At 39.7% G+C, this 25,693-nt stretch overlaps 2 protein-coding genes across 5 annotated transcripts in view; both read left to right on the plus strand.

Moving 5' to 3' along the window:
* LOC146706848 (UDP-sugar transporter protein SLC35A5-like) overlaps positions 1 to 13,650 on the plus strand; it is a 63,527-nt gene extending 49,877 nt beyond the window's left edge. For all 4 annotated transcript variants that reach the window (XR_014920690.1, XM_085458134.1, XM_085458136.1 and 1 more), the window contains 2 exons: positions 11,867 to 12,135; positions 12,759 to 13,650. Coding sequence is in view for 3 of the 4 variants with exons in the window: in XM_085458134.1 (XP_085314260.1) it covers positions 11,867 to 12,135; positions 12,759 to 12,827 (338 nt within the window). In the remaining variant the exon portion in view is untranslated. The remainder of the gene's footprint in view (positions 1 to 11,866; positions 12,136 to 12,758) is intronic.
* A 2,369-nt stretch (positions 13,651 to 16,019) lies between these two features.
* LOC146706851 (syncytin-2-like) lies at positions 16,020 to 17,628 on the plus strand. The gene is made up of 3 exons (XM_085460705.1): positions 16,020 to 16,031; positions 16,306 to 17,262; positions 17,524 to 17,628. Exons 1-3 carry the CDS (start codon positions 16,020 to 16,022, stop codon positions 17,626 to 17,628), a joined length of 1,074 nt encoding a protein of 357 aa, XP_085316831.1.
* Positions 17,629 to 25,693: the final 8,065 nt, after the last annotated feature.

Raw genomic sequence — 25,693 nt, forward strand, 5'->3', positions numbered from 1 at the left:
AGATCATAATCCAGAGAGCCAGCAGGTGGTAGATATTGCTCATCTGCTTCATCTTCTTCAGGCACTCGCCGTATGAGCATTGCATCTGCCTTGTGTTCAATACGCTCCACCCACTCCTTCAGAAGGTTTATATGCAAGACCTTGCTTGAGCGCAACTGCCCTGGGGTGGACACCTCATATGTGGTGGGTCCCAGCTTCCTCATGACTTCAAATGGCCCCTGCCACTTTGCCAACAATTTGTTGTTGTCACTGGGGAGGAGCACGAGCACCTTTTGTCCTGGCTCAAACGCACGCTGACGAGCAGATTTATCATACCAAGACTTCTGCTGCTGCTGGGCCTCCACCATATGTGATTGAGCAAGTTCACTCATTTTCTCCAACCGTTCTCTCATCTGAATGACATAAGACAAAATGTTCTTGGGTCCCTCCTCCGCCTTGTCTCCCTCCCAGATCTCCTTTAACAGAGTTAGAGGGCCGCAAACCTCATAACCATACAACAGCTCAAAAGGTGAAAAACCTGTGGAGGCTTGGGGGACTTCTCTATAAGCAAAGAGTAGATATGGCAGCCATTGATCCCAATCGTTACCACTGTCGTTGACAAACTTCCTGAGCATCTGTTTCAATGTCTGGTTAAACCGTTCTGTCAGCCCATCAGTTTGAGGGTGGTATGGTGAAGTTCTCAGACTCCGGATACCCAACAACTGATAAACTTGCTTTAACAAAGTAGACATGAAGTTAGTGCCTTGATCAGTTAGTATTTCTCGTGCAAAGAACTGCACTAAACAAAATGCAATGGGCTTGGCCTTTATAGATTTTAAAGGGAACACCTCAGGATATTTTGTGGCATAATCTGTTACAACAAGCATGTAACGATTTCCTGCTTTGCTCCTCTCAACAGGCCCTATTCATCCATTCCAAGACGCTCAAAAGGAGTGCCGATGACAGGGAGAGGTTGGAGTGGAGCTCTATGGGGGATTTTAGCAGATGTTATCTGACACTGTGGGCAACTTTTACAAAACTGAGCCACATCTTTGCTAAGACCAGGCCAGTAGAAATGATGTTTGATGCGAGCTGTGGTCTTGTGTTTACCAAGGTGGCCAGCCCACGGAATAGAATGCCCTAAGGTGAGAATGGCGTTTCTAACCTTCTGGGGAACCACCAGCTGCAGCACCGACCCCTGCTGACGATAGAGAATGTCATTTTGCAAGATGTACTCACTGTTAAGAACCTGCTCCACTCCAGCTTCCTTTTCTTTGGCCTTCCGGAAAAGAGATATTAAAGATTGATCAGATTTTTGGAGTTCAGCAATTTCAGTTGGAATATTAAACCCTAGGGGTGACGGTGTTGGCTCGGCGTCTGTTAGTGTATCCACAGGTGAAAATTTGAATTTCTCCTGCCTTCTTTGTCTGCGGGTCTTCCGTGGCTTCACCACAGTTGTCTCAAACTCCTCATTAAAAAAAGGCAGGGCACTCAGGATCTCAGAGTGGGTACTGACTTGCTTAGCCTGAGCTCTGGTAACAGCTACATTACACTCCTCAGTCTGCTCAGACTCCAACAAATCAAAAAGCACAGGAAGGTCACGCCCTAACACGACAGAGTAAGGCAAACTGTTCACAACACCCACATTCAGCAGATACATCTGGTCCTGAACTTTAATGTAGATGTCAGCTGTCGGATATCTTTTCTCATCTCCATGGACAAAACAGATTGAAATTGTATCACTGGTGCGAACAATATTAGGTGGGGCAAAATCTGAGTGAATAAGAGACCGAGAACTGCCAGAGTCAAGAAGGGCATTGAGTAGAACCCCATTCACTTCAATCTGACTCATTTTGATGGATTTGTCACTCTCCTGCTCAGGATCAGCATTAGAACGAGGGGCAAAGCACATTTGCACCATTTTAGCAGAATTTCTTGGGCACATAGGTTTTGTATGGCCCTCTAATCCACAAAGATAACAAATGAGCTTCTTACCAGAGGCCTTTGGTGGTCTAGTGATAGACTGAGAGGTCTTACTGGTGCTTGTATTTGCTGAATCCAGATGGTTTTGCTGAGATATCTTCCGGGTGTCCCTCGATGCCTTCCATGCATTATGGCTCCATGCTTGCCCCTTCTTTCTGGCAGCAACAAAAACATCAGCTAACCGAGCCGCTTCCATTGCTGAACCAGGGTTGTGTTCTCTGATCCAAACCTGAAGCTCAGGAGATAACATTCTGAGAAACTGCTCCAAGATTATAGTTTCACCAATGTCATGAATAGTTTTACCCTTTGGCTGGATCCATTTCCCATAAAGCTCCTTCAGTCTCGCATATAGCTCACGAGGGCTTTCATCTGGTTGAACGTCCAGGGATCTGAATCTTTGCCTATATGTTTCAGGGTTAATGTCATATTTTGGCAGAATAGCTGATTTCACTTTATCATAGTCTAATGAATCATCAATGTCCATGTGAACATAGGCACCTCTAGCTTTACCAGTAAGCAAGGGTATCAAATGAAAAACCCAATCTGATTTCTGCCATCGATAAGCTGTAGCCATACGTTCAAATGTGATCAGGAAATGTTCAATATCATCAGCTTCAGTTAATCTTTCCAATCTGCCCTCTATTTGTAGGGGAAACTGAAATGCTGGTGAAATGGCTGGATTGGAATTAGTCATAACTGGTTCAGCCTGGGCCTGCTGAGCAGAGGAAGAAGGATGAATATCAAACTCTAATGATTCAGAGCGAGCTTCTGCAGAATCTGATGGTGCTGTTCTGACTTGGATTTCTGACTGCAGAAGTCTAAACTGATGTTGAAAGGCTTTAAATCGCTGTTCTTGTCGTGCATTTAACTCACTCTGTTTTGCATCCCGGACATCCTGTTGTTCCATGTGAGCATGTAGCATATTGACTAGATCAGACAAAGTAGGCTCCTTTTCCACTCTCTCCACAACTTCAGTGACTCCTGAGGCTCCATTTTCCTCCTCTTCGCAGGTTTGCTGAGCAGATCCCTTTTCATTCTTGCCACCACGATGCATTCTTCTTCCTCATGGGGAAAACAGAAGAAAGAAAAAAAAAAAGACCTGTGTCCAATACTGGATGATCCCACTGCTGCCACCAATTGTCAGGGACCAAGCAGTAAAGCATAAAGGACACAGGTGGTTTTAATTCAAAAAATGGGTTTTATTGACCCAAAAATATGAAAATATATATTTAACAAAGCCAAAACTTAAACAGGCAGACCAATAAAAGAGGTCAACTCAATAAACTCAAGATTAGTGATGTGTCCTGTGTGTCGAAGCTTCGAATCGTGCGTCGGGTAATCGCGGGGGCGTTTTTCTGAAGCGCGTATCGAGGCTTGCTTTGATTACGTAGGCAGTGACGTTCGAGGCCTCGCGGGCAGTCCGTACCACGTGACTGATTCAGGGACTGGTTCACCGGTTCGCGCCAGATTCGAAATAACATGGGCAGGAAAACAGCTGATTCCCCATCACACCGTGTTGTGGAATTGGATTACGTACGTGCTACATAGTTACTTGTGCATTTCTTCTTCGATGGAACCAGCAAGGAAGAGATGTTTTGTTTTTTTTAAATTTTGTCTCTCCTAATAAAGTATGCACACAGTAATAAATATCACAAATGATAAACACCAAAATATAAATAAACAACACTACACATCCTATAATCTGATTTCTGTCTTTTAGTTTATTAAAAAGTGAAGCACCAAACACTAGTTTTTGTCATTATCCAGATGTACATAAGGTTTACACATCATTATAATCAAAGAGCCCGCTTCACTTGAATTGTCCACTTGATGGCGCAGTAGAGCAAATGAATCATCACAATGCTTCGAACCATGAGTCGACCAATTGGATGGAAAGCTTCAGTTCATCATGAGGCTTCATCTCACCATCACTACTCAAGATAATAATTAACAGAACCTCAAACAAACATATGACAAACTGACCTGCTGAAATGACACACAGGGGGACTTAAATACTGGTTTAGCTAAACCAAATGACACACACGGGGGAAAATAAGATGGCTGCCATATAACCAACTAATACAAAACATTTAAACAAACATGAAACACCCCCCAGGCAATGAAGCATGTGGTGCAATCCAATTAGGCTGTCAGTAGTACTTCAGGTCTCCCAGCCCTTTGCCACACCTTTTGCCAGACAGGAGGAGACACCAACCCCCAGGTAACTCAAACAAAGAAAGATGTATTAATATAACATAAAACAGAACTTTGACCTTGCAAGGTTAATATGTGTGCACGCCATATAAACATTGGAAGGTGTGATGGAAAAATGAATACATTTAATAAAGAAACGATATTGAACAATAAGTAGAATATTTTAAAGTAGTGACTGTAAATTAAACTAAAGTGAACAGCGGGTGGTGAGGTGTGGAGCTTACCATGTGTGGCATGCCATCACAAAGTGACACTGTACAATAAATTGTACAGAGGTGCTTACCTGTTTGTTGACTAGTTTAAAATTAATCAACAATAAATTATTTGTCCTGATGTGAGTCTTTAGAACATTTCAGTACTCTGTCTTGGAAAACAAAGTCTTTCCTTATTGGAGCCGCACCAACTTTAGGTCACTTCCTTCTGCTCCACACTGTCAGCTGCTCAGTGATTCAGAATGGTGTAATGCTCAACTTCCCAACTCGAAACCTATCCAGTTGATCAAAATTTGAAGTCCAGAAAAAAAAGCACTAATTTCATGTTTGACTAATGAGTTTGGCAGGCACGTCTGTTGGATCACTGATGGCTGTGTCTTTTAATTTCTCTTATAGCTGCATTCATTACTGTAGTGCTGATGTCTTTCTTTAAAGAAACTGTTTGAGATTTTAGGGAATTTTGCTTATTTGCTTCCTTGCTGCAAGTAGGATGAAGAGATTGATCCCATTCTCGAGTTTGTTTGGGAAATATATTAAGTTACAGCTATTGGCCAGTTAGCTTAGCATAAAGCTGGCTGATAGTTGTATTTGACAGAAAACTCAGTTAATTACTGAGGAGATATTTAGATTATTACAGAAAGGAGGCAACATCAATTAATTACTGAGGTAATGCTAAATCAGAAATTAAATCACATATCATGCTTCATCTGTTGGAGCCATTTTTTGGCTGGGTGCAGAGAAGTCCATGCTATCTGCTTATCAGGAAGTGGCTGTGTTTGAAATATAATAGGCTAATAAGCAACTGTTCCAGATGCCCATAGTCTGACATTTGAATTCATCTGTATTTTGGCAAGAAATCAAATAAGCACTTTGGCCAAAATGTTAAACCTGTCCTCACACTTAGCGATGGTGCTCTGAGTACTGACATTTCCCTCTGGCCAAAGCTCGAAGCCTGGAGTTTTGCCAGGTGAAAGAGCCTCTTATGAACTGTCAATATTATGTCATGCTATTACGTCTCACCAGCAGCCGCCTCCTGTTTTCAAAGTAATCCAGAAAGGAGGCAAGGGCACCCTTTGGTGGTGGCGTTGGCTTTTTAGTGGGCTTTGGATAGTCCACTTTGACGCCTTCTTTCCATTTTTCTTTCCCCCAATCTTTCCCTCCTTTCCTGGCTTTCCTCTTCTGTCGGCTTTCTTGGCACCCTTGTCATTCGGTTTCTTCTTCTTGTCATGCTTATCGTGCTTTCCCTTCCTGGTAGGAGTGATAACAGTGATGACTTCTGACTCCTCTGGATTGCTTGCTGTTGGCTTGCTAGGCTCATACTTGTCTTCATACTCGTTAGTCAACACCAGCGCACAAAAGCAGATATTATTTTTCATTTTCTTCACTGATTCAAACATTGTGAGAATGATTTGGTCTTGAGCTGGTGTCGTGGTAAACTTTTCTTTGTACACATAAAAAATGATGGTGAAATGAGTTATGGATCAGCGGCCTTTTTGTGGTGGGTTTTCTGGTTGTCATTGTAGTTGCTCTGGTTGTTGTAGTAGTCGCAGTGGTGGTCGTGGGCTGGGTTGAAACCCAAGTTAGTAAAAATAAAACAAGCCATTAGTAGGATCAAGAAATTGAAAGCCAAAATTGTGTTTCTACAAGAAACTCATATGCTAGGCAGTGAGACAAATAGAATCAAACACAGATGGCCAGGTCAAATTTTATCACCTCCTTACTCCTCCAATTCTAGGGGCGTTATGATAATGATACACAAATCCATACCTTTTCATGTTGAGCATGTGCTTCAGGATTCTAATGGACGTTTTTTTTTAATACTACAAGGTAACCTACTATCTACTAGACTAAATTTAATTAATACTTATGGCCCAAATGAAGATAATCCACATTTTTATAGCAATTTATTTCTTAAAATTTCAGATTTACAAGGTAAATGTATAATTGCTGGGGATTGCAATTTGCTTTGAACCCACAGAAGGATAAATCGTCAGGCATGGATAACACTTACAATAGAACACTAAAGGTGATCAAACAATTTATGAAGGAGTTCAATATAACCGACATATGGCGCGATCAAAATCCAACCAAATTACAATATTCTTGCTGGTCAGGTACACACAAAGTGTATTCCAGAATAGACTACTTTTTGGTATCAACTGAGCTGGCTCCTTATACAAAAGATATAGTATACAGTATAAGGAAATAATAATATCTGACCATGCAGCCGTTACTTTGACTTTCATAGAGTCAAAACTGATTAAAACTCGAATTGAATGGAGGTTTCAATTGAAGTGGATGCAAGACAAACAGTTTCTTGAGTTTTAGGCAAGCAAATTAATGAATACTTTGAGCACAATTCAAATCAAACATCGGCAAGTGTGAGATGGGACGCCTTCAAGGCATACTTAAGAGGGCAAATTATAAGCTATACTAGTAAGAAAACAAGAGAACGAAACCAAAAGATAAAATATCTGGAATAAAAAAATAAAAATGTTAGAAGAGACCAGCTTTCAATCAGGCCAGAATAAGGAGGACAATGTCAAAGAATTATTACTATTGAGAACGCAATATAACGAAATGACAAGCGAAAAAGCAGCTGTACATTTATTGAGATTAAAGTAACAATCCTATGACCAAGGTGAAAAACCCAGCAAACTCCTGGCTTAGCGTATAAAACAGCAGCAATCTGAAAGGGCAATTACCAAACTTGAAACTTCAAATGGAAATATCATAATAGACCCAATCGAGATAAACAATGCATTTAAAGTTTTTTATGAAACGCTATATAATTCAGAATGCAACAATGAGGGTGCCCGCAGGATTCACCATTATCTCCACTTTTATTCCTTTTAGCTATTGAACCTCTGGCAATAGCGGTTAGAACCAGTGGACAAATACAAGGTGTTAAGATTGGTAGAAAGGAGCATAGAATTGCGTTATTTGCTGATGATGTCATATTATTTTTAAAGCAACTAAAAACTTCTGTGTCTGCTGTAAAGGATTTAATAGACCAGTTTGGGGCCTTCTCAGGGTATAAAGTAAATGTAACAAAATCATCATTAATGTTACTTAAACAAGAGCTTTACTGTTAATTCTGAATTCACTCATCTAGGCATTAAAATAAAAGATGTGGTGGTACTTAAATATAATACAATTCTACAGAAAATTTCCAAAGATCTGGAGCGTTGGATAAGTTTACCACTATCTATAAGTGTTCTTAAAATAAATGTATTACCTAAACTCTTGTATATGTTTCAGAATGTCCCACTGGCTCCTCCTGCTGGATTGTTTACCAAACTAGCGTCATTAATCAGAGAGTTTATTTGGAACAAGAAGCATCCCCGCATTTGTTTGTCTTTGTTGTATCTTGCCTTTGATACAGGGGGGTTGAAATGCCCCAACTTTTACTGGTACTATCTGGCTATTCATCTAAGGACAATAATGTTTTATTTTTCATGGAAGCAAATTCTCTTAAAATGCCATTAAACTTGTACTTATACTCTGCACAGCCAAAACAATTAAAGAAAGAAACAAATAATCCTATAGTCCGAAATATGATTGAAGTTTGGTTTACAATAAAAGAAATTTTGAATATTAAGAATAATCTCTCTCATTTTAGTCCTATTTGGGGAAAATGCCTTATTTGCACCAGGAAATATGGACGCAGGGTTCCAGGGTTGGGCAGAAAAAGGTGTTAGGAAAGTGGGTGATCTTTTTTGTGATGGAATAATGGTTCCATTTGAGGATTTAGCCTCAAAATTTCAAATCCTCCAAAAACACTTCTTTAAGCATTTACAGATTTGAAGCTTCATTTCTTCCATGCAAAATCAGTCTCTCAACCTTCCCCAGTTAACTAATTTAGAGGAGTTAATGGTGGAGGGAAAAAAAGTGGTAACAAAGGCTTAATTTCAACATTCTATAACTGGATTCAATTCAATTCAATTCAATTTTATTTATATAGCGCCAAATCACAACAAAAGTCGCCTCAAGGCGCTTCATAGATACAGAGAAAAACCCAACAATCATATGACCCCCTATGAGCAAGCACTTTGGCGACAGTGGGAAGGAAAAACTCCCTTTTAACAGGAAGAAACCTCCGGCAGAACCAGGCTCAGGGAGGGGCGGCCATCTGCTGCGACCGGTTGGGGTGAGAGAAGGAAGACAGGATAAAGACATGCTGTGGAAGAGAGACAGAGGTTGTCTCTGCCTCCCCAGAAACATCAGTTTCTAAGTTATAATCTTGGAGAAATGACCTAAATATTAATATTTCTGAGGAGACATGGAAGTCAATTTGCTTAAAATGACCCCAGGTATTTAAACTCATTTACCTTTAATACCTTTACTCCTTGCATATTTCAGATGAGCTGACCATCTGATGTAAAAGAATACATATTTTGGTCAAGGCATTGAAACCGAGGACAATTTTGACCTTTTCCGTGGCCAGTGGTCAGTGAAAACACTAAAAACAAGTGCAAGAACATACATTACATACTTTTCTCTTGCGCAACTGGTATGTCACTTTTTGTAGATGCTCCACCTCCTTTTTCAAATCCTGTTTAGTTTCTCTTATTGTGGCTCCGGCACTACCGGCACCCTCACCCTGACCTGGGCTCACCATCTGTTTATGGTACAAATTAAATATGTTTTGTTCATGATGGAGTAAATGATTATATATGAAAGAAGTCCAAACAATCAAAACTCTTACCAAGGGAATCAGGGCACACATTGTTACTGCTACACTGGAAGAGCGTTCTGTCTAAAAGCTCCTCTGTTCCTGATGACTGCTGCTCTTGCTGGGAAGCATGTATAATGTAAACAGAATTGGTCCTAGCACTGAACCCTGTGGAACTCCATAATTAACCTCAGTGTGTGAAGAGGACTCTCCATTTACATGCACAAATTAATTAATTATCGGAAATAATTAATTACATAAATATTTACAACAAATGTAATTAATTAATTATTGACACATTTAATTATTTATTTATTTATTTATTTATTTATTTCACATTTTAATTAATTATTGCCACATTTAAATAATTATTTAATTGTGTATTTAATTAATTCATTTTGGCACAGTTGACTCCTTCAGGTCTCACCATGAAATAATTTTATCTGTCAACCTCACCCATCAAACTCAGGAGGCGGGGTTAACACTGATCGAGTCAAAACCATTGCTTTGGCCTGGTGGCCATTGTTTTTAGCACACAACAACCAGCATGTGGAAACTCACAGAACTGAACTTTGAAAAACCCTGTTTGTGTGCCACCAAATACCGTTTTAATATTTTTTTTAGCGAGAATGTAGTGATTTAATCTTCATATGTCTGGTCGGTTTGTCAAGATACAGCCTCTTTGCAAAAGTCCTTCGATGATTTTGGAGATGTCTGCCCAGGATAGACCCGTTTGCCTCGCAAGCAATCAAGTTGTTATTACCACTGACAAAGCGCAGGCCCCGGTACACAGCTGTAATAACCCCCGCTGACACTGACTTCTTTTACTGAGGTTATATTTATCGGGGTTTTATTTCCTGATGTTCAGTCGCCAATTCTGAATTATAACTAACATTAAAAACATGTTTAAGGAGGAGAGAGAGCAAATAAATTTGATTAAGAGCTGATCTTTGGGTTTTTGTTCAGTAATCAGCGTGACCTGCGTATAAACGTATAAATGAGATAATGTTGGTGTTTCCGTCATGTAGTAACTGCTGGCTTTAACTGTACAAAGGTTGTTCGACACTATGAAACACATACAGACTTCATGATGTTCGGCTAATATTTTTATTGTGAATAGTAATCATGAGGGTAAACGGCCCTGTACACCACGGAGCGAGGTCAGCATATCCACGATATCTTCAGCTCTATGAGTTAACAGTTTCCCAGCTGACTAGTCTAACTGACATGTACGAATATGTCACGGGTCATATCAATATGATTTTACAGAAGATCATCCTTATTACTGCCAACTATTCCAGAGACGTGAAAATCTACAGCATAAAGAACAAAAAAATATAGCAGTCTAACGCAACACTGTAACAGAGATGAACCGTCAGTTTGTCGCAGATCAAAGTGGAATGAAAGTGATTGGTTGAACAGGTGTTCGTGATCTGTGTTTTCTGCATTTTCATCAGCGTAAGAGACTCAGCAGCAGATTAGAATAACAGTTACACATTTAATAAATCACCAAATGAATACACGCAAGAAACGAGCAAACCTGTTCCGACAATTTGAGTTTGTGTTCCCTCAGCTGCAGACTCGCTACTGTTTAAATGTTTGAGAGGAAGATTAGATATAAAGCAAACGTCAAACATAGACTCAGTCTGCGTTCACATTTGATATGAGGCCAGGACGGATAATGGCTGTGTCCTGTTTGAAGATCATATATGTAAAATTGTTGTCTGACCTCCGTCGATCCAGCCGCTCAGAGTCCGTGGTTACCATGGTTACTGCATAAGCACCTATAATGTAAACAGCTGACACAGCGGAAACCTACCGGGAGCATGGGTGTTTATGTTTTTCATTGCAAAAGAACTGTCTGTCTATGTTTCAGTGCCCTGGTCTGCCGCAGTTTCCACCAGCCCCACTCCAGTCTCAGCAGTTTAGTGACCTGACTGTTCCATTTTTAACTTTTGGTGTTTCTGCCTATCACAAGATTGATAACTTCAGTCAGCACTGTAGTGCATCATTCTCACATCAGAGGGACATTTGAATACTGTTTTATACAGCATATGACTGGAAGATGAATATCAAGCAGGCATAAGTGTGATGTTGATTGAACTGAGATCTCCTACTGTCATTTCTGTTGCTGGAGATGTCCACTCTAATTTAATTTAATTTAATTTAATTAGTTTGCTGCTTTGAATTATATGCAAACATGTCCATGTGGATTATATAAGTTGCTTGAGGAAGAGAAAATATGTTCATCAAAAGAAGACAGTTGAGGTATCTAACCAGGATTCCTCCTGGACTCCTTGGTAGGTGAGATGTTTTTGGCCATGTCCTACTGGGAGGAGGTCTCAGCGGGCTTGGGGAATACTGTGTCCTCCAGGATGAGCTGGAAGGCATGGCTGGGTTGAAGGAAGTCTGTCAAATTGATAAGCAGAGGAAGTGGTGCAGCACCTGGTTCTGTTTGTAGAAGCTCAGATGTAGGGGCAGCCAATCAGATGAAAGCTGGCGTAAATAGAGGAGGGGTTGGGGTGGGGGCTCCAAAAGACTGTAGCATGCAAAACCACTACTTTGTACAATTTCTGTCGTCTACAGACAAAATCATCTTAACTTGTGATCTTGTAAGCTGCTGGTACTTGAGTTGTTTTATGCCTTTGAACAGAGCCTGGTGGGTATTTGGTCCTGCTTCTGGCATCAGTGCTAAGTTACACTAATCCAGCTGCTGGGTGTAATTTGTTATTAACTGGACTAGTTCATTTATCTATCTCTAGTATGCATTTGAAGAACTCATAATCTTCTGTGTTCTCCCTAGCTGCCCTGGGCTTATCCGTGGCCTTCATCTTAAAATTCAGAGACAACATGTTCCATGTGCTGACTGGCCAGTTCACTACTGTTCTGGTCACAGGCCTCTCCCTCTTCCTCTTTGACTTCCACCCTTCGCTGGACTTCTTCCTCCAGGCACCCACGGTCCTGCTGGCCATCTTTATCTACAATGCCAGCTGGCCCAAGGACCTGGAATATAGCCTGCAGCGGGAGAAACTACGGGTCATCAACGGGGAGGTGTTTGAGAGGTCAAGAGGGGTAGGAGACAAACCACAAATCCTCAGTAGTCACGCACACAAGCCCACACACTCCTTTTCCTCACACAACTTCGCTCACCTAACCCCGATGTATATCCACTTCCTCTACTCCCGCCCACATACCAAGTGCTCTGCAGGAAACTTGGCTCTTGTTTCTCTGTAATGTCATTTCTTGAGTGCAAGAGGAAACCTGATTCCCAGCTATGAAAATAGCATCCAGGCTCATGCTGGAGCCTTACGTCATAGAATTCCTTTAGTAGTCAAGTGTTTTTTGATGGAAGAAGCTATTTAACAATACAGTAGTCTGTGGGGATACTATCCTGGAATTCTTTTCATCCCCAGCGTCCTGTTCTGTATTGAAGAAACCCTGTAATTCAGGTGAAATGCCAGGTTTCAGGTGTTTGTTTCTTTGCGAGAGCACTAACAAAAATACCCTCTCCATTGGCAGCCGTGGCTTTAAAATGCACGGTACTTCCCCGGTGTTTTTCGGGGAGTAAATACTGCCCTCCACTTTCTGAAAACAGAAAAAAGATGTGCACAGTGCCTCAATGTCTGCAGATTTGTCCACTGGATTTGATCACTTGTTCATTCATTCTGATGCCTTGTCTCTTTTTTGTGTTGCAGGACAGTGAGGAGCTCGATCTCCTGACAAAGGTAAATGCAGACAGTGTTTCTGATGAAGAGTCCTTGTAGTAATGACAGAGCTCACTCCCAAGTATCCAGAGGATACTCTGCATCTTTCCTGCTGCTGATATCGAACTGGACAATTGACTGGATGGAACATGGTCACAGATTGTCTGTGAAAGCATTTATTTGAACAGTGATAAGCAGGTAAACGGTGAAAGATACTGTTGATAGATTATATGATAGACTCCTAGTATTAAAAACAAAGTGTTTAATAACAGAATTAGCGAAATGTGTATATTTTGGAAACGTGCCTGTCTGTGGATGACTGCTGTCATTCATATGGGGGAAAGTACCAGCAACGCTGTTTGTTGGAAAATAAGTGATACTTTTGGATTCATTATGGATTCCTTTTATGGACAGTGTATTTCTTTACATGATTCCTGTTGTACATGCTGCTATTTGACTGCTTGCTGGTGCTGGACGTCTAAGGACCAGAAACTGCAGTTTCAGGATTGTTTTGATAATAGATTTGTTTGAAATTGTGGTGATTTTGAATCTTTATCCACACTATGATGAATTCAGTTTGTATTGTACTGTGGAAGAGGCAGTTTATTTTTTTTATTTGTTTATTTTCTGAGCCAGAATAAGTGGTATTGACATAATTGCCACTAATGCCTGACTTTCTGTCAGCACCACAAACTCCCTGCCTCTCTTACTTGGGGCTTGAATATTTTCTTGTTAAACTGTAAAATAACATTGTCTAAAGATTGTTGTTTGTGCCATTAAAATCCTCACGTGTAAATGCATTTTCTTGTAAAATAAATGGCAAGTTGTTTTACTTCTGTGCAAGTAATGCAATTTAATACAATCACTGATGTCTTGTCATAAATTTGTGCATTTATTTAAATACTGAGGTTTTCTGGAGGAAGACCTAAAGGGTACTAGCTGCTCTAACTCCATGTTTTTCTTCTATTACTTTGCACATGCTTGATAGCTGTTTTAGCTCCCTATCAGTTCCTTTAAGCCAACTCTTAGATATTTTACCCACCTGCTGAATAACAGTGTTCCACACCCACTAACATTATACAGATCCAAGAGAAGAGAGACTGTAACGCAGTCTGATGTCTAAGCTTTAACCCTTGTGTGGTGTTCATATTTTTGTTACTCAGCCAGTGTTCATGCGTCTGGTGGACCCACTAGAGTTTTGGCTTTCCAAATTAACACTATCAAACAATTTTATGTTAAATTACTCAACAGATGTTTACTTCATCCCAATTACAAGCCATATGAACAGCAAAGATGGTTAATTTTTTTCCCTTTCCCTTTGTTAGATCACATTTATGAATTAATGTGCTTCTCGTTTTTTTTTTGTTTTTTTTATAAAATGTTATAAAAAAAATAAATCAGTTATAATCAAGTGGAGTGAGTGGAAAGACACAACACATTTACACGTGAAGCAATATGTTTCACAACTAAATGGGATCAGCTGCTCATCAATGGTGACATTAGGCCCAGGGTTGTAAAACAGGGGGAGGTGGTGCACACACTTATCCCACACTGTCCTGATGGCAGCTAGCTTGTCTCTCTGCCGTCGAGCTGGTCTGTCGTCTCGGTTATCAAAACGGATAATCCTGGAAATTTTGTGGAAGTTTTCCAGAGACATTGATGCACGGAAAGGTTCTTGCCAGTTTCTGCATCCCACAGGGGTTCTGTGGATTCCCCTTCGGACCTGAAAACTCCTGCAAGGATAAGAACCCCAAAGTAGGCCTTTGGGGTTCTTAGATGAATTTGTTCCATCTCCTTCCACCTCTCTCCAAAAACACACCTTCCTTCTAGATTACTGCAATCCAGAATAATTTTCTGGATGGAATCTGGGATGAAAAGCTCAAATGAAGACTTGATGTCCTGCACATGAGTAACTGTCAGCCGTGTTGGCCCTGGCCAGTAGCAGCTCTGCAGGGTGGCTCATTTCTTGGGCAAGAAGACCATTCAATTTCACCAGTTATTGACATCCATATTTCTTCACTTGCTGTCTGGTGGGCTTGTTCTGGTCCTGGAGCTGGCAGCAGATGGGGTGCTCGTCTTCGTTTTGTTACTAAATGGTGCTCAACCTCATCCTCTTCTTCAAAGTCCCTGTCAGACTCTGAATTTTCAGAAATGTGAAATATTCTGAAACCTCTTTGTCAACATCATCATCCGAAGCCCCTCTCTTTTCCAAAATCAATTGGATGGCCCTCACAGCAGATAATCTTTTGCCATCTTGATCAGTTGTGATAAAGAACCACACTGGCAAAGTCTTATTTATAGTATTATGCCCCTAATTTGCAGGTAATTTGCAGACAATCTGCTACGCAGCAAAAAGCAAGACACAAGGCTCTGGTTTACTCATGCATGAGGGAGATCTGCCTGGAGCCAAGTGTCGTCCCACCACTTGACCTCTGTCAGACTCTCAGCCAGGCTCCCCATAGCACTCCTTTTATTGTGGTTACATGAATATGCATAGGGTCATTAACATATAGCATCTTACATAGGTATACATGTGAACAAAGAATACTGTGTGTGTGTGTGTGTGTGTGTGTGGTCAAAAGGGTCATATAACATAAAAGCACGAAGGCAAACATCCCATCCTTGGTCAGGAAGAGGGTAGACTAGACTAGACTAGGGCCAAAATACCAGCTACTGTGTGTGCAAACCTGGTAAAGACCTATAGTAAACGTTTGACCTCTGTTATTGCCAACAAAGGTTATGTTACAAAGTACTGAGTTGTATTTTTGTTATTGACCAAATACTTATTATCCACCCTGATTTACGAATAAATTCTTTACAAATCCTACCATGTGAATTCATGGATTTTTTTTTCACATTCTGTCTCTCACAGTTGAAGTGTACCTCTGGTGCAAATTACTGACCTCTGTCATCATTTTAGGTGGGGGAACTTGCACAATCGGTGGCTGACTAAATACTTTTTTGCCCCACTGTATATTTATATGGCTCTTTGAGAGGATATTGATTGACAGTAATGCATTCCCAAGTCCCTCCAACAGGACTTGAAATTGGTGTGAAATATAAGAGCTGCCCAAAAACATGTAACGTTTAAGAATTTCATCACAGCGTGAAACCACAGTTCTCAAAAAAGCTCACCACACCACCTTCTTCCTTGACAACGTCACATTCAGTGAGTATATGTTTATAACTCTTCTTTTCAAAACAAAAATGTGAGTGTGTGTGAATCTCCAATCATCTCCTGGATGATTGAGAATGCATCAAGACGTGAGTGTGTGTGGTTCATTTAGGGGACATCTTTACATTTTAGAGTGAAAAAACAGCTTGACTTACATGCTTTCCAAATTCACACCGCATTAATTTAAGTATTCAACAAGTTAATTGATCTACACAGCACGGCCATTCTGTTATGGGGCTGCCCATCACACACTAGCTACTTTTGGCTGCCCCTTTATTATCAATATAACATGGCTTGATGTGACTGTGGTCTGGCCCTATTTACCTAAACCTGAATTAAATTATTCACAAGTCACTACAACAGGTATACTTGACCGATGCAAAGTGCGCTGAGAACTTGACATTAAGGAGGACTGAATGCAAGTCCAACCGGGCTTACAGGATACCAGTAAAGGCAAAGAGTCAGAAGTGGACAGGATGTTCAAGGACGGTGCCGAGCAGCAAAGGAACAAGAGTTTTGGCTGATTGGTATTTCCTGTGTGGACATAAAGCCTATCTATCACTCCCTGAGGGATGGGGAGGATTGTGTGCCGTGGTGAAATTATCCGATCATGTCTTCTTCATGGACAGAGTTGAACATCACGCTAGCAACCGACAGAAGCGTGAGGTGAATTTAGCCTCACCTGACTCGTTTGGAGTGACAGTAGACACTGGAGTGCCGCGAGAATTCCGCATTTGGAGTGGAGGAGCTAAGTTCTTCCAAAGTTTGATCCCAAACATCGGAGTTGCAGAGGTGCGGGATCATGTGGAGATCAACCGATATGCCCTACTGCGACACATTAATCTCACTAAGACTCTGGGAACAGCCTTAGCGGAGGAGCAACAGGCCATCAGAACGATGGTACTGCAGAACAGGCTGACCCTAGACTTGATAACAGCATCACAAGGAGGTGTGTGTAAGCTGATTGGAGAGACATGTTGTACGTTTATTCCGGATGGATATACGACTGGAGGAGACATCTATGAGGCACTGCAAAACTTGACTGCTCTGCAGAAATATGTGGCAGACCACACATCAGGAGGAGACGCGTCACAAGGCTGGATAGCCTGGTTGACATCTGGACCATGGTGGAATATGTTCTTAAAGTTTTTGACTCCCATTCTTACATTATTGGCGTTGCTTTGCTTGTTTACAGGTTGCATTTTGCCATGTGTAAGATCGATGGTGAATAAAATGATTGCTAACACCTTTACCAATTACATACTGTTGCAGCAGAGTGACATGGATACTAGAATAACTGTAATTGGTCGTTTAGTGTGGGTAAGACTACACATGCTTTATGTAAAGCATTATTTTTGCCTGCTTCATTTATTCTTAGCCACAGCACTGGCCATAATTTTCCTAAATCACTCTCGACATAGTCAGGTCACTCTTGGTCCTAGATTGTTGATTACCTGACAGGACAACCACAATAAATGCATCTTCAACACAAGGTGTCTGACAAGGTGATCAGCAAAACAGTGGCATCACAAGAGACGGTCCTCTCCCCTTTCTCTTCACCCTCTACATCACAAACTTCAGCCACTGCAAGACCTGCCATCATCATTTTCTGATGACTCTGCGGTGGTTGGATGCATCACTGAGGGTGATGAGTGCCAGGCTGTGGTGGACCCCTTTGTCATGTAGTGTGAGCAAAATCCTCTGCAGTTTAAAGTGAAAAAGACCAAATAATTGATTTTGTACTTTAGGAAGACCAGGAAACCCGTGACCCCTGTTTTAATCAAAGGGGTCAATGCAGACATAGTGGAGCACTGTAAATATAAGTACACACTGAAAATAAACTGGACTGGGTAAAAAAACACTACTGCACTCGAGAGTGCCCAGGTAATTTTCTGAGGTGGTTGACGATTTTCTATGAGTTTGTTGTGGCCAGTGCCATCCTCTTTGCTGTTGCATGCTGGGGCAGCAGGTTGCAGTTTGCAGATGCCAACTGGCTCAATAAAGTGGTCCACAAAGCCGATAATGTTGTGGGACAGTCTGAAACAAGGACAATGCTCTCAGTTTTGACAGCCCTATTAATTGCACTAACATTTGACATTTTCAAGGAGATTTGCAGAGCTAAGGACAGAACCACAAAAAGAAGTACAACCGAAGACAATATAAAGAAAAAGAAATGTCCTTTCAACATTAAAACACTGGGAGTAGAACCAGGAAGGGTGACTGTTTTATATCATCCCTCTAAAAGGATAGGAAGATAAAAACACTGAATCACCATAAAGTGGAAACTACTCACAAAAGTGCTGATGCTGCTCCTAATCATAGAGAAGGTTGGTTTTCCTGGGATACCAAACTTCCTCCATGCATCTTGAAATGATGTCAGCATCTTAGAATAAGGCCCTCCATCAGTGTTGGCAAAAATCAATTGTGATGATACACCAGGCTATCTGTGGTGGTGGTACACAAAGCGGTGAAACCATATGTATTCGTTGTTCATTAGCGGAACAAGTGCATGGCCAAATGTTTCTTTGGTCTTGTGCTCTTTTACCTGTAAAAGAATCAGCAACTAAATTACATTGCACACAGTCATTGATGTCGCTGGTAAGAAAAAACCTTTAATCAGGGAGAAAAAATAATTTCTTAATGATTTTACTCTGATTATCCGCCGGCCATCACCATCCGCTTCAGCAGTGCCAACTTCGTCAACTGTCATATTTGATATGACGCCTCTTCTGTGCCCAGTTGTGCAGATGACAAATCCAGCCAGAAGACCATAGAACCAGTCTAGGTTCTCAGTTGTGGGATGTTTCTCAAGCTCGACTATTGAGTAACATAGAGGTTGCACGATAAGACACAAGGGATAGGGGAGCATATCCCTTATATTGCTATATACTCCCCCTAATATAATCCTATATAAACCTCACAAATGCTACTGTTTGTATATGTATTATATATTTGAACAAAAATCAAAAGTCCAACAAGTGATTATAAATGAGCAGTCTGTTCTAATTGAAAGCAAAAAGTTCTGTCATATATTTCTGTAAATCTGAGATTCTGAACTATATATATACATACAGATTACAGCTGGTAAGTAAATATTATATAATTTCTCATTAACAGAGATATTATTGGGGTTATTAGAGTTGTCCTTATGGATAAATGAACTAAACACTTACCAAGTGCTTCAGGGATGTGTGTGGTGGTCTTCTTGAGAAAATCAGTGATGTGGACAGGATCTACAAGCATTTCTAAAAGACACAGAATGTTTTTATGTTCCTGCAGCTCCAGTCATGCTCATTCATGCTGCACGCAATGATGTAAATATAAAACAAGTTGTAGTTTAGACCTAATTTTTTTCAAAAAATTATTTTGTAAGGAAGAAGAACTGGCGATCAGAGCTCACAGTATATGAAAATGAATTGGATTGCCATTTTGAACTTAAATCTTACTTTCCCAATCCAGAATACTAACCCTTTCAATTTATTTATCCTACTTCCTAAATTTTCGAAGTTTACTAAGCTTAGTACTGAATATAACACATTCATGTGAAAAAAGGAAATATCAATATCCTAAATTTTGATAGTCTCATTTCCTTTACCATTTTAGTCTTTGTGTTTTTTGACTGTATAGTTCATTTTATCATTAGGTATCTTTAATTTGATTACTAGTTTGCTTATTGTTTAGATAGACATATTTTAGGTTTTTTCTTTCTGCGTTTGTATGTTTAGTTATGTTTTCCCACTGGTTAGTTGCTGGTCATGTCTCCTGTTTTTGGTGACATTTTTCTTTTGTTTAGTATAACTTTTACCCCTCACTTTCAACCTACCACAGATGTAGACAATTTTGTTGTCTACATCTGTGGTAGGTTCTCTCAGCTATCTTTACTTCCTTCTTACTTTGGAATAAGTAGCTTTGGTGTGCCACTGTTTCCTTGTGGTGACAAACTGTTTTGCTGCCTGCCTGTTTGTGTTACTCTGCATTTCCTAGTTTCTATTTTGTACAATGTATACCTTTCCAGTGTACAAAATATATACTTAAATACAATTTATACCTTACATTATAACATTTTGAGTCCTCCTTCCTCACTACATCACAGTAATGACATCATGACATTTATAAATAATGTATTTATTACACATGCTAAGTAACGACAGTGATGAATAAGTAGTAAAGTTGGATCTTACGTGATTTTTTGATTTGGATGTCTTGCCTGTGGGTTTGTAACTCCCTTCTGCTCTTCTTCATCTCCGACTGAAGTGCAAATAAAGTCCCCTTTAAAGCCTTACGGGAGGCTCTGACCTCTGGCAGTTGTGCATCAATCAGAAATTGCAAGAACGCCCTCACACTTCCAATCCAGATCCTTTTGGTTGTTACAGCATATTTATTCAGATACGTTGTCCATCTAAAAAGGCCCACAAACAAACACAAATCAGTAATCACTTTAGTATTATTGAGATTACTGGACTAATATATCACAGAAATTTGTAAAAATGTACTCAGTCAGTCTTTCTCTGTTGTCCATAAATGCAAACGTCATTGCAGGAACTTGATTGTGAGACATGAAATATGCCCAGGCACGGACATATTGGACCCGTTGTTTGGCATTTTCAACGTCCTTCTTACCTGTCCCACAAATGTGCTGAAACCAAGCATTCAGGTCTTTCTCTGTTTAAAATAAAGTGTAGTAACAACATAGCAATTAGAAGTGTCATGACAAACTGATGAGGTACAGAAAACATTCTTCTAATTCAATTGGTTGACAATGATATTTGGAAGATATTGCTAATTAGTAGTATCTGTTTAATTAGCGGGATGTGAGTTCCAAAATAGAACAACCAGATATACAAATTCAGATTACACTACACAAGAAACAATATTATTGCCAAAGAATTCATACCAAATTTAGGAAGCCGGGCTGTTGGGTCACGTTTACTTCTTTCAAATTTCTGGCGCTTTGGGGGGCTGAGAGGTTTGAAGCCAAGTTTATCCTTAGTGGATTTCAAACTTTTCAGATTCCTTTTCAGGAGTTGAAGTAACAAATCCTGTTCTTTGCACTTTTTGCAAGTCTGATGTTGGACTTGAGCATCATCTAATTGATTGAGAGGGGAATGGACTGAGCTGTCTTCTCTAATCTCCACACAATCTTCACTGGTATCACTGCTATCACTTCGCTCCTCTTGATCACTGCTTTCAGTCAGCTGCTCTATGTCCAGTGAGGTCACCATTGGAGGCTGTGGATTTGAACGTCTGAGAGCTTTGAGGGCTTTCAGATTAGCCAATCGTTTCGCTGTCCTTATTACTTTCTTCTGATCTGATTTCTGAAAGGGTATAAACAATAGAACAGCAATGTTTGAGAAAGTTAGTGAAACATGTCACATAAGAATGCATTCTAATTTAACAACAAAATGTAAGCTATACAAAACACTAACCTCAATCTCACAGTGGACATTTTCCAAGTGCTTATCCAGTCTTATACGGTTTTTAGCTTTACATACTGGACAGTCCAGCCTGCCCCTGTAACTGCATATCACATCCAGTTTGACAAATGTAACTACAACTTTAAATTGTTGCAATGTTTTGTCATATACTGTATGACAGTGACTTACACTGTAGAGCAGTAATTTAGCAGTAAATGTAATTCTTCTTTGTTTACAACATGGTGGGTTTTTTTTAAATGCTGCCCAACTGCAACATATGGAACCAAGCATATTGGGCATTCTGTCATCTGACGTGGCATTTTTCCTGTAGAGAAGAATACACACCAGAACAGGTGAATTATTTGTTGAATTATTTGTCTTGTTGGTATATGTATGATTTGTATACATTTTACGTCAGATAAAAACTTTGGTTGTAAGATTCAGATAATCATTTATTAAAAGCTAGCTGACAGCTGGTAACTGTGCAGGGGCGGGTCTAGCAAACCTTTGCCAGGGGGTCAGGTAGGGCATTAACAGGGAAAGGAGGGCACAAAGAAATTTAGATTCAGATTCAGAAGACTCTTTATCCCCGAGGGGCAATTTAGAGACTGACTTTGCCAACCGTACATACAATACACAAACATCACATTGGGGAGACAGGTGTAAAAAGTGGAATATTATTTTATGCCATGTTATGCCCTTAGTTAAAGATTGTGAATTATTAGGTAGTTTTAGTTTGCCTTATGAATTAGAAGAAGCTGATAACTATTGCATTAGTTAAACTGATTTGCATTACATTAGACTGCTGATTTATTGTGGATGAATGATATTGTTTTATGATGCATTATACTGCTGAGTTATGGGAAATACTGTTCGCAGAAAAGACATTGCCTTATTTGTCTGATTTCAGTGAAATCAGAAACAGTGAGACTTTCTTCGGTTGGACCCGTTATGGTTAAATTTGTCGAAATTTGTTAGGTGCTGAATCTGTCAGGCCTTTCAGTGGTTGTAAATATAAGACGTCTTTGTAATATAAAATAATAGAGTTTTGCCTGAGCTTTGTGTGAGACTCTGTGTGACGTGCAGCTGCAGCGCTGCAAGCTATTTTTAGACTGTGTGTGAACATGCAAATGAGCTGGGAGGAGTACAGAGGACTTTTGTTGCTGTTTAGCGTGTTATTGAGTTTTATAATTTTGATTTGCAAACAATGATACATGCCTGTAATTAAAACGCTGATTTTACTGATTATAATATTATAAATAAGGTTTTGAATGACTACGCTGAATGTTTGATGTTCGGCTGGGTTTTGATATAGAAGAGACAAATCGTATATGATTAAGACCGGCACCTCAGTCGGCAGATTAAGATTGTGATGAAAATGATATTAAATAAATCTCTCAGTGTGTTGATACAGGTGGCTACGGGCCTGGACCAACTGCCCCCACAAGCACAGCGGCCGAAGCAAATTATAGTTATGGAAACCAAATTCAGCAAGAATCAGCAGCTGTGGAAAAGACAGCAGCTAGCAGAGAGTTAAAGGAGAAATTAAGAGGAGTTTTTAACATATAACATTGGGCCCAACAAACTTGTGGAGGTTGGGAAGGCGTCCGGAGCATCACAACAAAAGGTGAAACAAAAACACACACAAGCAGAGAAATGTGAGAGAAAGGCTCCTTTTAAGGTAACGCCTAGTTTGAGAAAAGTTGTCTTGCTTTGGGTTGTTTTTTATAAGAACAGAAGAATGACAGAGACTAAAGGGGGAGGCTGCAGCGTCACATGAGTGTGAACTGCAGACTTAACCCTTTGGTTGCTAATTTTGAGTTATTGATGTTTGCATTAAGAAAATTGTGTTATAGTAGCTGTGTTTCGATTAATGTATCATTATAAAATTGTTGGGAATGTTAAATGCTAAAGTGAAGAAAAGGTCCGTTTTCGCCCATGACTGAACATGTTATTGTTAACCATAGCAGGCCATTGTAAAAATTCAATTAATGGTTATAAAAAAACAATAAAATAAAAAATCCTCCACTGAGGTCTATGAATAACAGGGGAATGATAGACTTGCCAAACTCAAAAGAGAGATATATAATGATAAACACTGGCCCCCGCCTTTTGGGTGCTTTTTGAAATAGTCAGCAATTTAAAACTAAGAGAGAACCGATAGGGGTGGTGCTGCACAAGAACAAGAGTAAAATAAAGTAAAATATTGTGTTTAGCTTTGAGAAGTTTAAATTAAAATGTAACATTACACTCAGAGGATCAATATGAAGGTCAATATATCTTAAGTTTGTATGAAGTACATGACTGGTGACTGTTCTGTCTTGAGCTTTTGTTTTTACAGCACCCACTTGGCCACACCAACAGTTTCTCGCCACCGAAAAAGGGTACTTGCAAAGAATAGAGAATGGGGAGGAATATCATCAAAACTGGGAAAGGTAAGCCCCAAAGGGGGTGATAATGCCATGACTTTCACTTATGGTCAAATTCTCAAAAGTTGACCCCAAACTTGAAAATTCTTCAAACATTTAGAGACAGAGTACATAAACATAATGTCGTAAACCACATAAGCATGGAGTATTTGACTCAATAAGATAGTGAAATAACACGCAGTAAAATGTTGATCATGTTGATTATGTTTATTCCAGTGTGCAGAGCAGGGTTATTATTATTAAAGAAAATAAATGTTATTTAAATGAAATAACGAAAACTAGAGGTGGAACAACGTTTGCTTTAACGGAAATAAAATCAAAACAAAAAGGAAAACTACCTAAAACTGTAATGAATGTTCACAAAATTAGCCAAAGTCAATTGGATTTATTGTAAAATGTGTTTAGTTTCATTGATGTGTGCGCGCCCTACAATAGCTAAGTTAAGGCGCTACGGTAGTCGAGTCGTCTGTGCGGCTGCTCCGTCCACGCACAGAATCATGTCAGGAAAGTCGGGAGAAAGCGCCAGAGTCCAATTGAGGATCATTTTAATATGACTGTTCTTTAGACATAACAAGAGTCTTGTAGTGGAGAGAGACATAATGTCCTCCTGAGACCCAGAGAAAAAGATAAAACAGGGAGAAAAATATTTTCGTTTTTTCTTCTTTTTTTTTCTTTTTTCTTTTAAATAAATCAAGTGTTATTAAAATAACAATCTCATAAGATGAAGATCAGGGACCAACCCAGAAGTCACTGACACTTCACTAGCTGTAAACTATTGGTTCAGGAATAAGTGATGGCACTGAACTTTCTGTTTCACAAAAGTCAATTTATTTAGGATATCTGAGGAAGTACTGATTTTATTTGGAGACACAAAGGAACATTTGGCATTTCCCTCTTCACACATCTGTTTCATTGTTACACCCAACCATTCTATAATTGAAATGCCTTGGACTGCTAAACAGTTCAGGCAAGTGGAGTGAAACGTTTGGTTACACTTTCGTCTGATTGGAACCTCCTTTTCTTGAGTTTTGGAGAGAACTCTTCATTACTGATATCATTCAGGTCATACCCATATGTTTGTCCCAGGTTTCTCAGTTAAGAGGACCCTGAACTCGAGATACAGTGAATCCTTTTCGTATATTGAGATCACTGATAACTTTCAGCAACGACGTGATCTTGTAGAAACAATTAGGGGCCATGGATTCATCTATAATTGCGACTCTTATCTTTACTTTAGTGGAAAACATTTCTGCATTTCACCCAGATTTTATTTTTAACTTAAAAATTAAAATTTCCGGATTCTCCTACATATCGGTTTTGAACCAGATACGATGATAGATATCAGGTGGCCCTGTGTTTTTCTCTAATACACCTGCCACTGCATCTCGATAATCTTTGTGTAGTTCCTACTGGGGTCTCACTCTCTCCTATTTGGCTCACATGACTCTCATTCCTTGAAAAAACTATGCTTGAATCTCGCTCAGTTATTCTGTTAAGAATTCTCCCTGCCTTTGTCAAAGAGTTCTCTACTAGAAAAAAAAAAAAGTGAAATAAATAAATATAAGTACCAGGTCCCAATGTACATTAGAGCACACATTAATAAATTAGTCATGTTTTCTCTGAAACTAAATAAGCCTAATCCTAAAGATAACCTAAGATCATTTACTAGATGTTTAGTTTTGAAAATTAAGTAAAATCTGAGTTTAAATAAAAATATCTTAAATGTAAATATCATGCTTACCTTTTTCTTCCAAAAATGTGCTTGTGGGGATGCCAGCCATTTTGAATAGGAAGAACAGTTGGCAAGGCCGTACCCCCACATATGGGATAAAAATTTTAACATCAGGACTTAGATGAGTGGTAAGTAGAGTATGAGAGCTACAAGCAAAACTAAATGTGTACTACAGT

This window comes from Copadichromis virginalis, linkage group LG6 (assembly GCF_057382275.1).
Source record: "Copadichromis virginalis isolate Kocher_CV1m ecotype Utaka linkage group LG6, C_Virginalis_male_GT1.1, whole genome shotgun sequence".
Classification (NCBI taxonomy): Eukaryota; Metazoa; Chordata; class Actinopteri; order Cichliformes; family Cichlidae; genus Copadichromis; species Copadichromis virginalis.

Bases quoted from the DNA above. Each gene is read 5' to 3' on its own strand.
- LOC146706851 (XM_085460705.1), top strand. The intron at 17,263-17,523 runs GTAAGACTACAC...CACAAACTTCAG, and splicing joins TAATTGGTCGTTTAGTGTGG to CCACTGCAAGACCTGCCATC.